This window comes from Etheostoma cragini, chromosome 14, assembly GCF_013103735.1.
Source record: "Etheostoma cragini isolate CJK2018 chromosome 14, CSU_Ecrag_1.0, whole genome shotgun sequence".
Classification (NCBI taxonomy): Eukaryota; Metazoa; Chordata; class Actinopteri; order Perciformes; family Percidae; genus Etheostoma; species Etheostoma cragini.
In genome coordinates this window covers 13,412,641-13,428,622 of record NC_048420.1, presented here as the reverse complement: position 1 = coordinate 13,428,622, position 15,982 = coordinate 13,412,641, and the positions used below count along the sequence as shown (strand labels likewise).

At 41.7% G+C, this 15,982-nt stretch overlaps 1 protein-coding gene across 2 annotated transcripts in view; it reads left to right on the top strand.

The window, feature by feature from the left end:
- The first annotated feature begins 360 nt into the window (after nucleotides 1–360).
- Nucleotides 361–15,982, top strand: part of nup153 (nucleoporin 153) — a 17,631-nt gene continuing 2,009 nt past the window's right edge. The window contains exons 1-21 of one of the 2 annotated variants that reach the window (XM_034891620.1): nucleotides 361–546; nucleotides 3,431–3,650; nucleotides 3,802–4,077; nucleotides 5,256–5,395; nucleotides 7,111–7,239; nucleotides 7,416–7,532; nucleotides 7,625–7,672; nucleotides 7,837–7,890; nucleotides 9,056–9,196; nucleotides 9,317–9,369; nucleotides 9,545–9,680; nucleotides 9,966–10,133; nucleotides 10,230–10,328; nucleotides 10,421–10,505; nucleotides 10,603–10,704; nucleotides 10,804–11,454; nucleotides 11,628–11,804; nucleotides 12,172–13,083; nucleotides 14,096–14,503; nucleotides 15,454–15,672; nucleotides 15,803–15,982. The exon at nucleotides 15,803–15,982 is cut by the window's right edge and continues 7 nt beyond it. In XM_034891620.1, the coding sequence (XP_034747511.1) occupies nucleotides 415–546; nucleotides 3,431–3,650; nucleotides 3,802–4,077; nucleotides 5,256–5,395; nucleotides 7,111–7,239; nucleotides 7,416–7,532; nucleotides 7,625–7,672; nucleotides 7,837–7,890; nucleotides 9,056–9,196; nucleotides 9,317–9,369; nucleotides 9,545–9,680; nucleotides 9,966–10,133; nucleotides 10,230–10,328; nucleotides 10,421–10,505; nucleotides 10,603–10,704; nucleotides 10,804–11,454; nucleotides 11,628–11,804; nucleotides 12,172–13,083; nucleotides 14,096–14,503; nucleotides 15,454–15,672; nucleotides 15,803–15,982 (4,447 nt within the window). In that variant the 5' untranslated portion in view covers nucleotides 361–414. The remainder of the gene's footprint in view (nucleotides 547–3,430; nucleotides 3,651–3,801; nucleotides 4,078–5,255; nucleotides 5,396–7,110; nucleotides 7,240–7,415; nucleotides 7,533–7,624; nucleotides 7,673–7,836; nucleotides 7,891–9,055; nucleotides 9,197–9,316; nucleotides 9,370–9,544; nucleotides 9,681–9,965; nucleotides 10,134–10,229; nucleotides 10,329–10,420; nucleotides 10,506–10,602; nucleotides 10,705–10,803; nucleotides 11,455–11,627; nucleotides 11,805–12,171; nucleotides 13,084–14,095; nucleotides 14,504–15,453; nucleotides 15,673–15,802) is intronic. The other variant, XM_034891621.1, reaches the window with a different exon arrangement.

Below are 15,982 nucleotides of genomic sequence, written 5' to 3'. Positions count from 1 at the left end.
CACCAAACTCAAAGACGTGTAATTATAAATGATGTTGCAAAAGGAAAAACATTAAATCCTCACATTGTAAAACTGAACCCAGCAAATACTGCATTTTACTTGAACATTTTTTTTACTAATCAATGACTAGGGATTAATCGCTCATCACAATTGTTGATTCATTTTCTCTTGATTGACTAATTGATAAATCGATTCATCTTTTCAGCTCTACTAAAATGACTAAAGTATGCTTCCCATCGATAATATAAACATTAAAATATTTAAAACCCTTAGCTATATAATTATTTTCATTCAAATGACGCAAAACAACCCCATGTTAGAGCCATGTGGGATAAAGTCTTGTCAAACCTTCCTCTTTGTTATGTTCAGCTACTACATTTCCCACAGTTCCTTTGTGAGTGGCCGCTGTGCTGGATGACAGCTATCCGGCGGCGCCGAAACACCGATAGACACTCAGACGAAAAAGCCATGGCGGCCACGGGTGGAGGGAAAATTAGAAGCAGGAGATATCACATCGCCTCTAAACCTTACGCCAAGAGTAAACAGGTAACCCGAATAAAATTGTTAGCGTCAAAAGCCCGTCTCGATGACAGAACGATGATTGCAGTGCCATTATGTCTTAGCACTTGTTATTGTTTTGTTGGAGACATTTTATGGCCTGCCGTTAGCGCTTGTGGCCTCCACGCGCTACTAGCATGTAGAGGAAATGCTAGTGACCAGGCTTAATGGTTAGCAAAACGAGACGGACTTGACAGGTCAAATCACGGAACATTATGCCGTTTAGACTAGCAGTATTTAGTAAAGTACAAGTAGACACTTGGCACATTGTGGTAAACAACATTGATCTATTCATAAGTTCTGTTAGCTTAGTTAGCATAATGCAAGGAAGTAGAATTCTAATTATTAGCTGATGTAGCTAATGCTAGCTAGCGTTGGCGAGCAACGCATTGTTGTCTTCGGTTCTTAAGTTCTGTAGGTATTGCAGGGAGAAGTGACATTCTAAATTACACATTTCCACACTTACGTTTAGCCGCCCTTCATGCGTTTACAATTTGAGATTGTGTTTCTGGCCTGTCTGAAATCATTTTGGATGCTAGGCTAGCTAACGCCAAATCTCAGCCAGTTGGATTGCGCAGGAAGCATTGGCTGATTGGGAACCCACATGGTTGCCTGAGTGGATTCACTTGCCGCCTGGAAATTAGCTAGCGTTAATGTTGGCCTTTAAAACATCTCTATAATGTTAACAGTGGACAAGTCGCGTCTTCATGCATGGTTGTTTATATTTATGTCAGCCTATTGGTGTAACCTATTCTCTGACTGGAGAGGCAACTACACTGGAAAGTTTACTTTAACAATGAAGCCAGGGAGTTTGACGATAATCTGAATATTGATAATTATACAAGAAATTGACCATTATTATCAGCTAAAGTTGGTCAAGTAGATCCACTCATTAGCCATAATATTATGTAAACCTAGTAATTAGGATGAATGTTCATTTATTAAAGCTAGCATTGTTACCCATCCATACCACTGTATTAAGTGTATACAATTTAGCCAAGCATATAAAGTTAGTTAATATGATTATTATGACTTGTACAGTAGTGATGTTGTGATTTTATAGAGATGCATACAAACTAATATTACAAGTTCAGGTTTTTCAATAATTGCATTTATTGGGCATTGTTGGTTTTGGCATGAATGCACTTTTTGGTCTACCTTCATTGATATAGCTAAATGGGGGTGACAAACTTGATACACATGGTTATACAGTGTTTAAATGAACTGAGATTGACTGGAATATACATTCATGCCAACACACAAACATAAACTTATAATATTAAGTTTAATAATTACGTAATTGTAATGCCATCGTATATTTGAGGGAATTGCAAATAATGCAGAAGTGGTTGAAGTCCATTCAATTTATCTTAATCCAAATCTTGTGTAAACATGTCCGTAAATGGTGGGTTTAGCTTTTCTTTAATAGCCTGGTTTATTTAACACTTCTGAATAAAAAGCAGGAGGAGCATGGTTAGACATGTAATGTCTGTGACATTGCTCTTAATTCTTCTTACACCCTGTGGGATTGCTTACTTAAAAATGGGAGTCTTTCTTTTCAAAACAGCTCACCTAACAATTTTAAGGGGTGTAAGGAAACACATTAATTCATGTGAAAAGCTAGAATAAATGTGATGAATGAATGTATTTTAGATAACTGGCATAACATTTTGACACGATGGCGTCAGAGATAGCAGAACAGGTCATTTAGTCACATGACCCAGCCTGTCCACAGCATCCATATAACCCCTAAATCTGTATTACAATAGCTTATTTAGCAGTAGTTAAACTAGTACTGTGGTGGATGTTACACTTGCTCTTGGCTAGTTTAAATTGGGTGTATTTGTACAAATGTTTAAAGTGCAGAGTGGCGACAGGTGTATTTTTTAGATAAGCAGTAAACAAGAGGCACACTTGACTCTTATCAGGTGTTGAAAGCTACCATGGGTTAAACAGTGTGCACATAAAGTCACACACCATCTAGCTAGCCCCTTTTCTCAACCTTTTCAATAATACGGTCTTCCCTTTTAATAGGTCAATGCCTTCATAGAGTATGGTTTTTGTCTGTTGCTTTGTCGTTTTTTCCTACTGCCAACTGCTCCATCTGTTCGGACATTATGAAACAGACCTTGAGTCATCAAGCAGTTATATGCTCCAGTGTGATAGCATTTCTGCAACTTTTGTGAAGGCAATACTGCTGACCTAACTCTTAGGTCTGCAAACCTATTCAAAAATAGTGGATGAATTCCAGTTAGCCAGTTCAGACCTAGAGCTTCCCTGAATATGTAAAGGATACGTTTTCACTACATCTTATAAAAATAAATTCTGGCGTAGGAGACAGGACTCATCCTCACCGACTGGAATTTATCTCAACCTCAGTACAGTAGGGAACAGCGTCACTGGCTCACTGCTTCACAGAAGCGTACACAGTCAGCACCTGACCCAGTTTTACACTTGTGTTTTGCTTAGCACTGGGTAGGACTACTGGGGGCATGTGCACCTTATTCACAAAGTAAATTCAGTGACAAATGCTTTATTTTGTGGAACTTTTGTATATGACTTGAAAAGGACGTATACTTAAATACGAAGAATTTCTTTGCCACAAATTTATTATATTTCATTGCATCAGCATGTTATTCTCTTTCCCAGTGTTGTTAGCTTAAAAATGAATCACCAGGATTCATTAGCGGAACATTTTTATTTGCAATGTTGTTTTACACGCATTGACTTTCATCCAATGCTGATTTGTAAGGGAATTTTCTAATGAGGAGGCTATAAAGGATGGCCTGAATTGATGGGACTTTATTTTGTCCATATGCATTTGTCTACATCCCCAGTTCACGCGGCTTCCTCTCCCACATGTTTTTATCAGCAGCAGTCAGGCCTCATCAGTCGAGTGACGGACACAGTAAAGAGCATCGTTCCTTCCTGGCTGCAGAAATACTTCAAGAATGAAGATGTTCCTGAAGGAGAAGGGGCTGTTCTGGGGACAGAGCTGAACTGCCAGCCACCACCTCCTCCTAATGGCAGCGAAGAGGGACCTCTTCCCCTCGATGGACGCGACTCCCCAGAGCCAAGCACCAGTAACACAGGTAAGGGACCCGGTCAGTCACATTGCATCTCATTTAAAAGATTAGCTAGGGAAGTTTATATCCCATGGATGAGAATTGAGGCATATATGTGTATGCCAGTTCTTATACTGTACCACCAAGCTCATCTGTGACTTCTTACTCTCTCGCACAGAGCCCTCAACCAGCCGGGCATCCCTGAACTTTCAGGAGTATGTGCTATCTCGACCTCCTCTGAGTCGTTCTCACCTCCACTTTCCTCCGCTGGATGCCTCCTCCCCGACCCTGGGGGCCGCCAGCAGCCTCTTCTCGCATCCATCCACATCCTTAGCCCCTGGACCCTTTTCGACAGGCTTCTCTTTGGTCAAAGAAATCAAAGATAACCTCTCTCAGCACGAAGATGATAACATCTCCACCACTAGCGGCTTTTCCTCCCGTGCCTCAGACAAAGGTAAAAGCAGAGCATTTGAGCAAAACGTGTTTTCTTTGCATAGATTGATGTGTTTCGGTATCTTTTAAAGTCTTGAATGTCTGTATAGATATAAATATAACTGCACCATAGTTGCAATACTACAAATCACAAAGAAGTGGGCCGTATTGAGACAAAATCTATAACTTTCCACACATTTTGCCCTATGTGATGGCAAAAGGTAATTTAACTGATGTTCAAACTTCAGTAAAGTATAAAGAGTATTGCGTGTGATGTTTGATCACCTTGTAATTGTGTGTAAACAACTGAATGAAAATGCTCTGAAGTGATCCATTCCTGTTCTCAGTGATTTATGTTGACGGGATGATAGAATTAAACCCTATAGAAAGTTATTTTGGAACAACTTTACATCGACAAATTCTCTGTGCGCACGATCAGGCTGCTGTTAAACTTACCTTATTGATCGAGACTCATTGCCACTGTAAAATAGTTTAACCTGCATTAAAATTAAACAACATGTGTCTCAAAAATCTTTGCATTCTATCCATTGTGTTTATACCCCTTACTAACTTCCTTTTGGCTTTTTGTCTTGCCTCCAATAGATGTTTTATGTCTGGTGCAAAATATTATTTTGCATCCTGTTTTAAATCTGAAAATCCCAAAATAAAAATATATGTAGAAAATAATTGAAAGTACACTGCAACATATGTATTATTAACCTGTTCAAGGGAAGCCAATCCTGTGCAATTTAGTGCAAGCAGTCTCCAGGTTTTCCAAAGACTCCACCCACTGATAAGCAAGTTGTAAGTAGAGGGGAAATCCCCTGCTGATGTGATGGAAAGAGAACCTGTAGACGGTTGGCTGTTTATTGTTAATTAAATAAATTGGTGATTTAAATGTGTGAAACTACAAAAATGTCAGGAAACACATTTTTTTTTTGTGATCAGGTTTCTTCTTTTTTTTTTTTTACATTGTTTGTACCTTCTGACTTTAGGAGTCCTTGGTAAATCTATTACTAAATTATTAGTGTAGTAGGTAACAACTGGTGTAGGCAACTGTATTCTTTACTTGTAGATCGGCTCAGGTCTGAAATGTAGAGACTGGGCCACTGAGTTAGATTTCTGCTTTGGTGCTCTCTTAAACGGGTTTGAGATGTTAAAAAAATAAAAATCTCTTCTCTTTTTTCATCTCTTTTACAGATGTCCCTGCTTCCAAAACGGCATCACTTCCCCAACTTTGGTCCCCAGAGACGGACAGAACACAGTCTGGGCCTCAACATGCCCAGTCCAGTATGAAAAGGCCTGCTTTCAACCTGTCTGTATTTGGAACTTCCTCCAATGTGAGTATCTGTGTTTGTTCATCAAGATACTGAGCAACGCTTGCTAAATGAAAAGATCTGTGCCACAAAGCTCTGCATTTTGACGTGTCAGGGTTTGTTTTAGGTCTGTGCTGTTATAGCAGTGACCCATTTAAGCCTCTTTCACACATAGTTCCCAGTAAATTACGGGGATGACATTTTAGGCACCGCTAGTGAGGAACACTTTATGTTGTGCCTTTTCACACATGCCATGGCAGTGGCCAATAGATGAGTGCAAGTGAAAGTCCAGGAGATGACGTAAAGCTCAACGGACCTGGTCAGCAGCAGTTAGTCCTAGCCAGGTCTCATATTAACAGATTATGCCGAAACAGCTACTACATAATGTATTTCCTTTTTAGAAACATTTAGCTTTATTTGAAATCATTTCTCAAAAGCAAGCTATGTCTTACATCTATTATCCAGGGTATATTGTCCTTTCTCTTGCAGAAAGAGTCTTTGGATCATACAAATCTGTTTTACTTCTGTAATTCTGTTTGGCTTTACAGCTATCCAACATACATATTTGAACTATTACACATACATTGTGCAATGTGCATCTCAGATCACCTTTGCACTCCATGGCTGCTACTGCTGTCATTATAATATCAACAATAACTTTGCCTTAAGTGGGCAAATTTGCTAACGGTACCCTAGGATAACCTTACGTGAAGCAAGTAATTTAATGTTACCGCTCCTTTTAATTTCAATTTATTTATAGTATCATTTTTACATACTTTAGTTACAAAACAAATGCTCAGGGAAAATTACTATGTGTGTTTCATGTTTAGTTTTGAGGATTATGCATCCCTACTAACCTGGAAAAAGTTATAAACAGTAAGTGAAATCAAGTGCCACGGGAAGTCAATGGCAGAGAGACCGCAGGAAGCGCTAACATTAGCTTCTTCTCTCACTTGGGTTGTGATAAACAGTAATTGATCAAATTCAGAGCAAGGTTATGCTATTTTCCAAATTACTGTAGCTGTCATATTTCACAGCAGACTGACATGTTAGTGTTTACGCCATATACATTTAGGCAGTCTTATATTTGGTCTCTGAACCACAACTCTATGAAAGTGATGTTTACCATTTTCAAACCGACCAATACATTTAGGTGTGGGTACATTTTAATACCTCTAGTCTAACTTCAATAATTAATTTTTATTTATTCACATGCATTATCTGGTAAACCAATGTTACTGTCATTCGCAGCCAGACAGTATCTTGATTAGTTTCACCTGGAAGTCTCACACGTTTCCTTTTCATGTGCATAGGTGGCAACATGCCAGAAACCCCAACTCAGTCTGACTCATAACAACTAGGCTGCATTTTCATTCAGATTTTTCCCAAGTATTAAAATTATAAAAACAAACTTCAGAAGGTTAGGTTTAGTCTGATCTTTTTGCATCAGATGTTTCTAACACTTTTCTATATTAAACCCATTGAATGGTAATATATTTTTATTTTTCTACGATACAAAATATTTGACATGACTTTAATAGCAGAAGGAAACAGCTGGCTTTTAAGGGTAATGAAGTTGAAATGCTACTGAATATTGAAAAGAGTGCGTGATGTATTTTCAATTTACTCAAGACTGTTTGTTTAGCTACTTTAAAACATTGAGTAAATGTCTGATAATGCCATTGATTAGTAATACAATCAAGTTTTTAAACAATTTCCACTAACCTTCTCTTTTCCAGTCATCATTAAACAGCACAGTGCTAAACTCTAGCCAGCTTGGAGATTCACCCTTCTACCCCGGGAAGACCATGTATGGGGGAGCAGCTGCGGTCAGAAGCGCTCGTGCTCGTCCTGGAACACCGTACCAGGTGAGCTAGTGAGAGCTGCACAGTCTAGGAACTAAGACTACTAATGTGTTAAACTAGGTTTAACACATTATTTTAGCCTCCTTTATTGGCTGATCTCTCACACACATCATGGGAGGAATGTGACTTTATTGTGAATATTAGTAATTGAATACTAAGTTAGCTGATCTGATCTGTAGGCCCCAGTAAGGAGACAGATCAAGGCCAAACCTGCTGGTGCTCAGCCCTGTGGGGTGACGAGTGCCACAGCCCGACGCATCCTTCAGTCCTTGGAGCGCATGTCAAGCCCACTGGCTGTGAGTACACACACTAAACAACATTAAAGGCGTTTGCCAATCAATATGTTCTTGTTAAAGCAATTGAACGCATTTATATTTTTCTTCTACAGGATGCCAGGAGAATCCCAGCAGCAGCTGCCTCCTCCCCCCTGTCAGCGGTAAGTGCTTTTGAGATATATTTACATGTATTGTAAGCATTCTTTTGAATTGACACATTTTACAATACATAATTGTATTGTACATCAAAACAACCTATAAACATGTTCCTGATTTTGTCTAACAATAAAATATGTTTTTCTTACATGACTTTCTGTCTTTTCAGTCAATGGATGGCACAAATCTAGATGTTTCCCCTTTCCAGTCGAAAAAAAAACGTGTATGTACAGATTTTTAAATTCTTGTGACGGTATCCTCATAAAAAATTCCTTTGGGGGCATTTTAGGCCTTTATTTGACAGGACAGCTGAAGAGATGAAAAGGGGAGAGAGGGGGGGAGTGACATGCAGCAAAGGGCCACAGGTCGCAGTCTAACCCAGGCCCGCTGCGTCGAGGAGTAAACCTCCATACGTAGGCGCCCGCTCAACCGACTGGGCCATCCGGGCGCCCGAGCCATGTTTTTATAATAACTATGTCCCTATTTATTGTTTAGCTTACTGCAAATCAACAACCAAACTTTACTTGTGTCCTCTGCCCAGTGTGTTTTGCAATTTAGCACAAGGCTTAGTGATATGAACAGAGATATCCTTGTACAAACCCAGCAGCACTTGTTGTGGTTTGTCCTCCTGTCATTTCCTGTCCTCCAGTCTGTTGGTCTTCTTGACACCTGTTAACAGGATTCTCCTCGGCTGGTACACAGCTGTGTGTGTGTGGGTGGGTGGGTGGGTGTGTGTGTGTGTGTGTGGGTGTGGGTGGGTGGGTGGTTGGGGGGGGGGGGGGGGGGGGGGGGGGGGGGGGGGGGGGGGGGGGGGGGGGGGGGGGGGGGGGACTGGTCTTGTCCTCAGTAATAACCGTTAGGCGTTGCCAGCTGTAACAGTTGCTTTGAATATCAACAACCATTGACCCTCGCAGGCCCAAAACAGGAAAGCCTACTATGTAAGCTGTATGCCTGTTGCTTTGGGGTTTGTGTCCACAACAATACACAGAACATCGTAGCTGTGTGACCGGTATAAGTCAGCAGCTGGTCTGCGGACATGGAGTGCGGAAAGTATGTCCAAGCCTTCCAAACTGTTGCCTGCTTGTTGGTTAACAACATTAAGATCAATTGACAAGCGTCGGCTAGCGGTCAAAAAACATTAATTTAACTTAATTAGCATCCCTACTAGATATATTATTGTTAACTTTCTGGGACACAGTTTCATGTTTGACTTTACAGCAAGTTACTACTTTGGCCATGTTAATTATATAAAAGCAATATGCTGATGTAATGGTGTGAGGTCTGTGGCACTAAGACATGCTATATCAAACACATTTAGACAAAGAATTTAGCATGCCACCTTCGTTCTCCTCTTTTGCCTATATTTAACCACCCTTTCTTTTATTCAGATGGATACCACCCTTCCACCGGTGCAGAGTCTGGTGGTTCCTGCTGCAGTATCGGTCTCAGGAAACCGCTCTGTCTCCTTCAGGCCAACGTTGACTCCTGGAGGAGTGAGCCGAACTCTAGACAGAACCCCGAAAGACACGGTCAGAAACACAGTGCTGGATTATATTACAACACAACATTGTTCTGCTATATAATACCTGCAGCCAAATAGACTCAGTACAAACTTGATGCTAAATTTGTTGCCATTTATATTCCCTCAGCCCAAAAGACAATCACCGCAACTACCTGAAGCAACCCCAGGTCCATCTCGAAGGTAAGACAGACTTGCTGTAATTCATCAGCAAAGAAACATTTACTTAAAAATATAACATGGCAATATAACATAATCACAACAATCCTAGTTATTGCCAGACATTTTTATGTTTGGATGCCTGACTGCTTCTTAAGTTAGTTTGACTTACTTTACCTGTTCCTGTCTACTCCCCTAGCACAATGGGTTCCAGTATCCCCGCATATCCTCTGTCCAGCACGCCTGCAGCCAGCAGCGTGAGCTCTGGAGGGGGCAAGATGAAGAGAGAGAGGACCACAACACGGCCTTCCTCTAAACACCCTGAAGAGGAGGAGGTAGAGGCCTTGCATGAAAAAAAAGTTCTGTATCCAAAAACTGTGTATTGAAGATAACATTATTACTTTTTTAAATCCTAACTCTGTATCAAAGTGATAAAAGCTGGGAAACTAAACCGTTTTTGTATAAAAGTGATTGTAAAACACAGCTGTTCTGATACTTTTATATTCAGATCCATATCAAACATGGGGTATCTTTATTTTATCATCAGTCTGAAAGAGGCACTGTTTGGAAATGGAGGACAATGGTACACACTGATATTCTTGCCTGTGTTCTGACTTTAGGTGTGTGAGGTACTGGACCTACCAACTATTTCACTTCCCATCAGCACCTCTGCCCTGCCCACCTTCAGCTTCTCCTCCCCTCTTCCACCTCTCCCCACCTCCACCACCATCAGCACAGCCCCCAATCTCACACCTGTGACTCCCGCTAAGGAAACAGTCACAAATAAGGTCTGTCTTAACATTGTCTGATTCCCCTACAAAACAACTACTAGTCTAAGGGTTAACATTATTAATGCATATTGCACATTTTCACGTTTTTTCCAGGAGCCAACAACGACATTGACACCCCTCTCTGCACCGTATACATTTTCCTCCCCTATTGTCAAAGCAACTGCTGCTAGTCCTCCTTCCTTTTCCCCCTCAGTAAGTAGACAGTTTCTCTCAATGAAAACTAAGTGATAAGACAACTATTTACAATAGTAACATTGATAATAATTTGTATCTCTTGTTTGTAGGCTGGGTTCACGTTTAGTGCACCCGTAGCAAAGTTAGCTCCCTCCATGTCAAACGGGAAGTTGGCCTCTCCCATAGTGGCTGCAGGTGAGAGTTTCCTTACAACTTGCATGATGCTGATTATGCATTTCCAAATCAAAACTTGATCTCAGGTTTGATCTTTGTGTTTCCATGTGTTCTACAGTGAAGTCAGTAGCTAGCAAAATCACAGAAGATTTTGAAGGACCCTTCAAACCAGCCAAGACCCTGAAGCAGGGCAGTGTGCTGGATCTTCTCAAAGCACCTGGTTAGAGTCAATAACTCATTACACATTTACAGTGTTTGTTTTGCATGGTTTAATTTACTAGATTGTTTACTTTTTTAATCCTTTAATTGTACTGTCTAGGCTTTGCCTCTCCTGTTCGGACTTCCCCCGGACCAGACAACACTCTCGTGCAGATCTTCCCACAATCCACAGCCCACTCCTCAACCACTTCAACCACCACCTCCCACTCTTCAACAGTGTTTGGGGATGCATTCAAAGCCCCGCCAGGCTGGAGCTGTGACGTCTGCATGGTGCAGAACAAGCCATCAGATACCAAGTGTGTTTGCTGTACAGCCCCACAGCCCAACTTCTCCTCTTGCAAATCTATGGACAATGAACCTTCAGCCACCACCTCGGTTGGGTTTGAGAGCAGCAGCAGCATGAACACCACCTCCGCCACTACAACCACTGCAGGTTTTGGCACAATATTCTCCAAACCTGCAGGAACTTGGGACTGTGACACATGTCTCGTCCTAAACAAACCCGAAGCAGTAAAGTGTGTGGCCTGCGAAACGGCCAAACCAGGGACAGGGCTTAAACCCTCACTGACTCTTCCTTCTGCCTTCTCAGCTGTTAAGACTGTATCCACACCCACAGCCCCCCTTTCTACAGGGTTCATTGGATTTGGAGACAAATTCAAAAAACCTGAGGGTGCATGGGAATGTGATACATGTTTGGTAGAAAACAAGGCAGTGGACACAAAGTGTGTGGCCTGCATGAGTGCTAAACCAGGTAATGAGAGCCCGACCGTGGTAATGTTGGTATTTGATATTCTACAAAGTGTTGAATTATTGATTTTGTTTTCCATAAGATTATCATTTCCTTAACTGTCATTGATGTATTGACATGTTAAATGTCAATTGTTAGTTTAGTAAAGCATCTTTCTTTACTAATTCTTACAACAGGAGCTTCAGCTGCATCCTCTTCAGCCTGCAGTGCTCCAGTGTTTGGATTGGGAGATGCATTCAAGAAGCCAGAGGGCGCCTGGGATTGTGATGTCTGTCTTGTACAGAATAAGGCTGTTGATGTACGGTGTGTTGCCTGTCAGGCAGCCAAACCTGGAGCTAGCGTGGTGCCCAAAGGTAACAAAAGCAACCCACATTTTGGTGTTTCCTTGTTTTTAAAGTGAAGTTTTCCAAAGCCATTTCTTTGTGTAAATCAAAAGCCCAATGAGCAATGATGAAAAAAGTGTGTGTAATGCAGCCAAAATGTTTCTTGATCTTGATGCATAGTTTTTATAGGCATTATGCTTTCTATTATTAGGGCAGTACACTGATGCCACTTAGATGACATGTTGCTCAATCTGTTTGTTAGCATCATATTAAACGGTCAAGATAATAATACAAACGTAGTCAAAATACAACGTTTTGAGAAACAGACTTTAAGCAATTAAACCTGTACCTAATCCAGGATTTTCCTCAATTTTTTTTATCCTTTGTTTCTCTTCAGCTTTTGGTTCGTCTTTGGTTTCATCAGCTGGTGGGACTTCAGGTTCTAGTTCTGGAGGTTTTAAGTTCGGCACATCAGACAGTACGTCTGGATCTGGTTTGAAGTTTGGAGGCTCATTGACAGAGTCCTCATCGACAGGGGGATTCAAATTTGGAGTCCCATTTGGAAGCTCCTCCTCAGAAACGACTTCTAAAGACACTACTGCCTCATCAGGGTTCAAATTTGGCATCTCATCTGGGGGCTTTAAATTTGGGGCTGCCTCTAGTGATGACAAAAAGTCAGACAAACCTGCCACAGGTTCAGGGTTTAAGTTTGGAGCCAGCGGTGGGATAGCGTTTGGAACTGGATCGTCTAGCTCAGAAAATAACTCTCCTAAGGGTGGCTTCACTTTTGGACTGTCAAAACCGGAAGAGAAAACATCAAACACCACTTCATCCTCTGTTAGTGTCACTCTTCCGGCTTCCTCTCAAGAGAAAAGTGACAATGCATTATCATCAAATGACCCCACATCCACCAACTCCTCCACCACCACTACCACATCTACCACCACTGGCTCTGTATTTGGGAGATTGGGCGAGCGAAGTTTGGCGGCCACAACACCGCAAGGTGGCTCTACGTTTGGATCCTTGCAGGCTGACAAAGAGTCAGCTGCTCCCACATTTACCTTTGGGAAGCCCGAGGAAAAGAAGGAAGCCACTGCCTCCTCGGCTCCATCTGCCTTCCTCTTTGGTGCTGCTAATAAAGATGGAGATGCTGCACCAGCCGCGTCAGGAGGCTTTTCCTTCAGCAAGCCCAGTGCCCCAGCAGAACAACCTCCCCCTGCCTATAATTTTGGCAAGCCAGCAGACAAGAGTGAACAGTCTACCGCTGTGGCCCCGAAGCCCTCTTTTCCCTTTGGACAAAGTGCTACAGGTGAGAGAAAGTTTGGACAGTGATACTGTAGTAATTATTTTGTCAAATGCCATGCTTTCTGTTCATATATAACAACTTGATGATAAGTTCTTTTATAAGTTTCATTTGTTTTCTTTAAAGGAAAGAACTTGTAGTTAGCAAGTTTAAGGTTTTGACAAGGCCTTCAAAAACAAAAAAAAGAGCACAGTTCTCTGTAAATTTTAACAGCTGCATTAACTATAGTGGGAACAGATCAAGACAAAGTAAGTAATTAGTATTGCACTTTTATAAATCTGAGATTGTGATTTAGTCAATATCGAAGTGGCAGCAGCCTAGATGAATACATAATGTAAACAATTTGTGTTGTCCCTAACATAACCTTAATGACGTCCTCAGACTTTAATGTAAAAAAAAAAAACGGTGTACTGTCCCTTTAACCACTGTACTATATTACACATAATCAACCTAACAATGCATTTTAAATCTGTGAAAAATGTATTTAAATGTGTAAAAATTACAGCTGGTTGAGATAAAAACTGGTTGTGACGCTTGTTAACATACAGCAGGTAACGTTAGCCTGCTGTATAGCAGTCTGCCGCTAAAGACCAGGAGGAAACTAGACGCCCTTTGTTTATCTTAATTCATCCTTGTTTCAGACAGCATGGACACTGCTAAAGTTTGGGTCCAGCTGTGTAAGCTTGTGTTACTGTAAAATACCCTTTCAGCCATCTAGTGTTTCTTCTTTTTGTCGTTTAAGAGCAATTTACTGGTGAGTAAAGGTGTTATAAGTTATTTGATAAAAACATTTAAATTCAACCATATGGTCCTTAGCGAGAAACGTTTGAATAACAATTTCAGATGCAATTTTGAGGACACATTTGTTGGTTTGCACAGCTTATAAAAAATAAAGACATATTTCAGTGATTTCCTTCTGTTGAAAGAAATTGTGAGAAAATCCTATCATATAGGTAAAATCGTGAATCGTGTGCCAGTGTATCGTTGCATCCCTAATCAACTACTCCTTTCCCAACAGATTCTTCTGCTGCTCCTAAATCCGCATTTTCCTTCATGGCTAGTAATCCCACCAACAACGTCAACTCCACCACCTCGTCATCAACCACCCTGACACCCAGTCTGTTTGGTGGCAGCAGCTCCAGTCAGGCTCCTGTTCCTTCTGCAGCTCCTAGCAATTTCATGTTTGGTCAGCCCGCTACAACCGCAAGTGATGCTCCTCCAGCTATAGCCTTTGTCTTCGGCCAGAGTCAGGACAGCCAGCCGGCTGCCCCGTCAGCAGCTCCTCTGAACTCTACTCCAGCCCCATCTCAGCCCTTTCTCTTCGGTGCTCCTGCCAGTGCTGCTGCTGCTGCTGCTCCTCCAGCTGCTGCTCCATCCTTTGGCTTTGGAGCCACAGCAGCCCCTGCTGCCGCTGCCTCCTCTTCAGGTCTGTATTTGCTCATGGTAGGGTTGGGCAATATGGACCAGAAGTCATATCCCAATACATTAAGGCTAAATGAAGGTGCGAGTGGAAAGCTCTTATCTCAGGTCCATAGTTTTAGTGAACTTTTTTTAATCCGACTTGTTCCACAGTTTCAGCAAGGACCATATCTTAAGCAATGGGATAGGACACTGTTTTAGTTATAGTAGACTGCTTGTCACTTTTGTTTTCATAAGGCACACTGCGGGAAAATGAAGTTTGCAGTGAGCTCTGTTTTGGAGCTGGAGCTTTTTCGGGTTGTTGAAGCACGCGCAGTTTCGAAGAGAGTGTGAAAAAAATTTCACACTCTTTGTATTGCAGTTTTATCACTGTAGTTGTTGAAAAAGATTTGGAATGCTTCCACCCCTGGGTGTAAATTGTTTACGGCACTCCCTACATATAATGTGATTTTGTTGCTCACATAATACTTTGAATCCGAATCATCTCCAAATAACTCAGTCACTGCTATTTCTTTTGCTAACCAATTCCTTCTCTGCACGCGCCTCAGATGTTGTTGCTTCCTCTATGTTTGTTGAAGAGTGGCTGTGTCTGTTCCTGCCCCTCTCCCCTCTGAGCATGAAAGAGGCGGGGCGGTGGCCTGGGCACGGGGAACTGTGCAGAGAGCTCCGGGTCAGCAGCTTGCTTGGAGCAAGGATCACCGCGCATATTTGAACTAAATTGATACATGCGATATGGTCTAATTCCACATCATATTTAAAAAATATATCAATATATTTTTTATATCGCCCAGCCCTAGCTCATGGTGTCTTTTTATTCAGATAATAAGCAAAGTCCTGATGTCTGTTTCATACTTGAGTGACAATAATGAAACATTCAATATCATTAAATGTTTTTTTAATAGATTTATTATCCGTACATGTGTTAAAATCTTCGATTTGTTTCTTTTACACAAACAGCTCCATCTGCAGCTCCCTCTCCATTTGCATTCAGCTCGGCCTCCTCTGGTGGATTCGGGGCCAACCAGGCTCCTTCATTCGGTTCATCTTTTGGATCCCCCTTCACAGCAACACCTTCCCAGCCCCCAGCGTTCGGAGCCAAACCCAATGCCGCCCCTGTCTTTGGACAGCAAACCAACTCCACATCTGTCTTCGGGGCAGCTGCTAATTCTGCACCAGGTGGGTGACTGTAATGGTATTATCCTTTTTCCTTTCAGGTTGACCATGGTTCCAAAGGCTCCTGTTCCTCACATTAGTAAAGTATGTTTATAATAAGTTGCAGCATTTAAATGTGGCCCATTTCTATCAGGTGGAGGCTTTCAGTTTGGAGGAGCCAGTGCATTTGGAGCCACAAACAACGCCTCAGGAGGAGTGTTTACTTTTGGAGGGGGATCAGCAGCTTCTCCTGCCCCCCCAGCCAACCCCTCCATTGCAGCCCAGTCAGGACAGCCTGGAGGTGGATTCAACTTTTCACAACCCCCCGCATTCA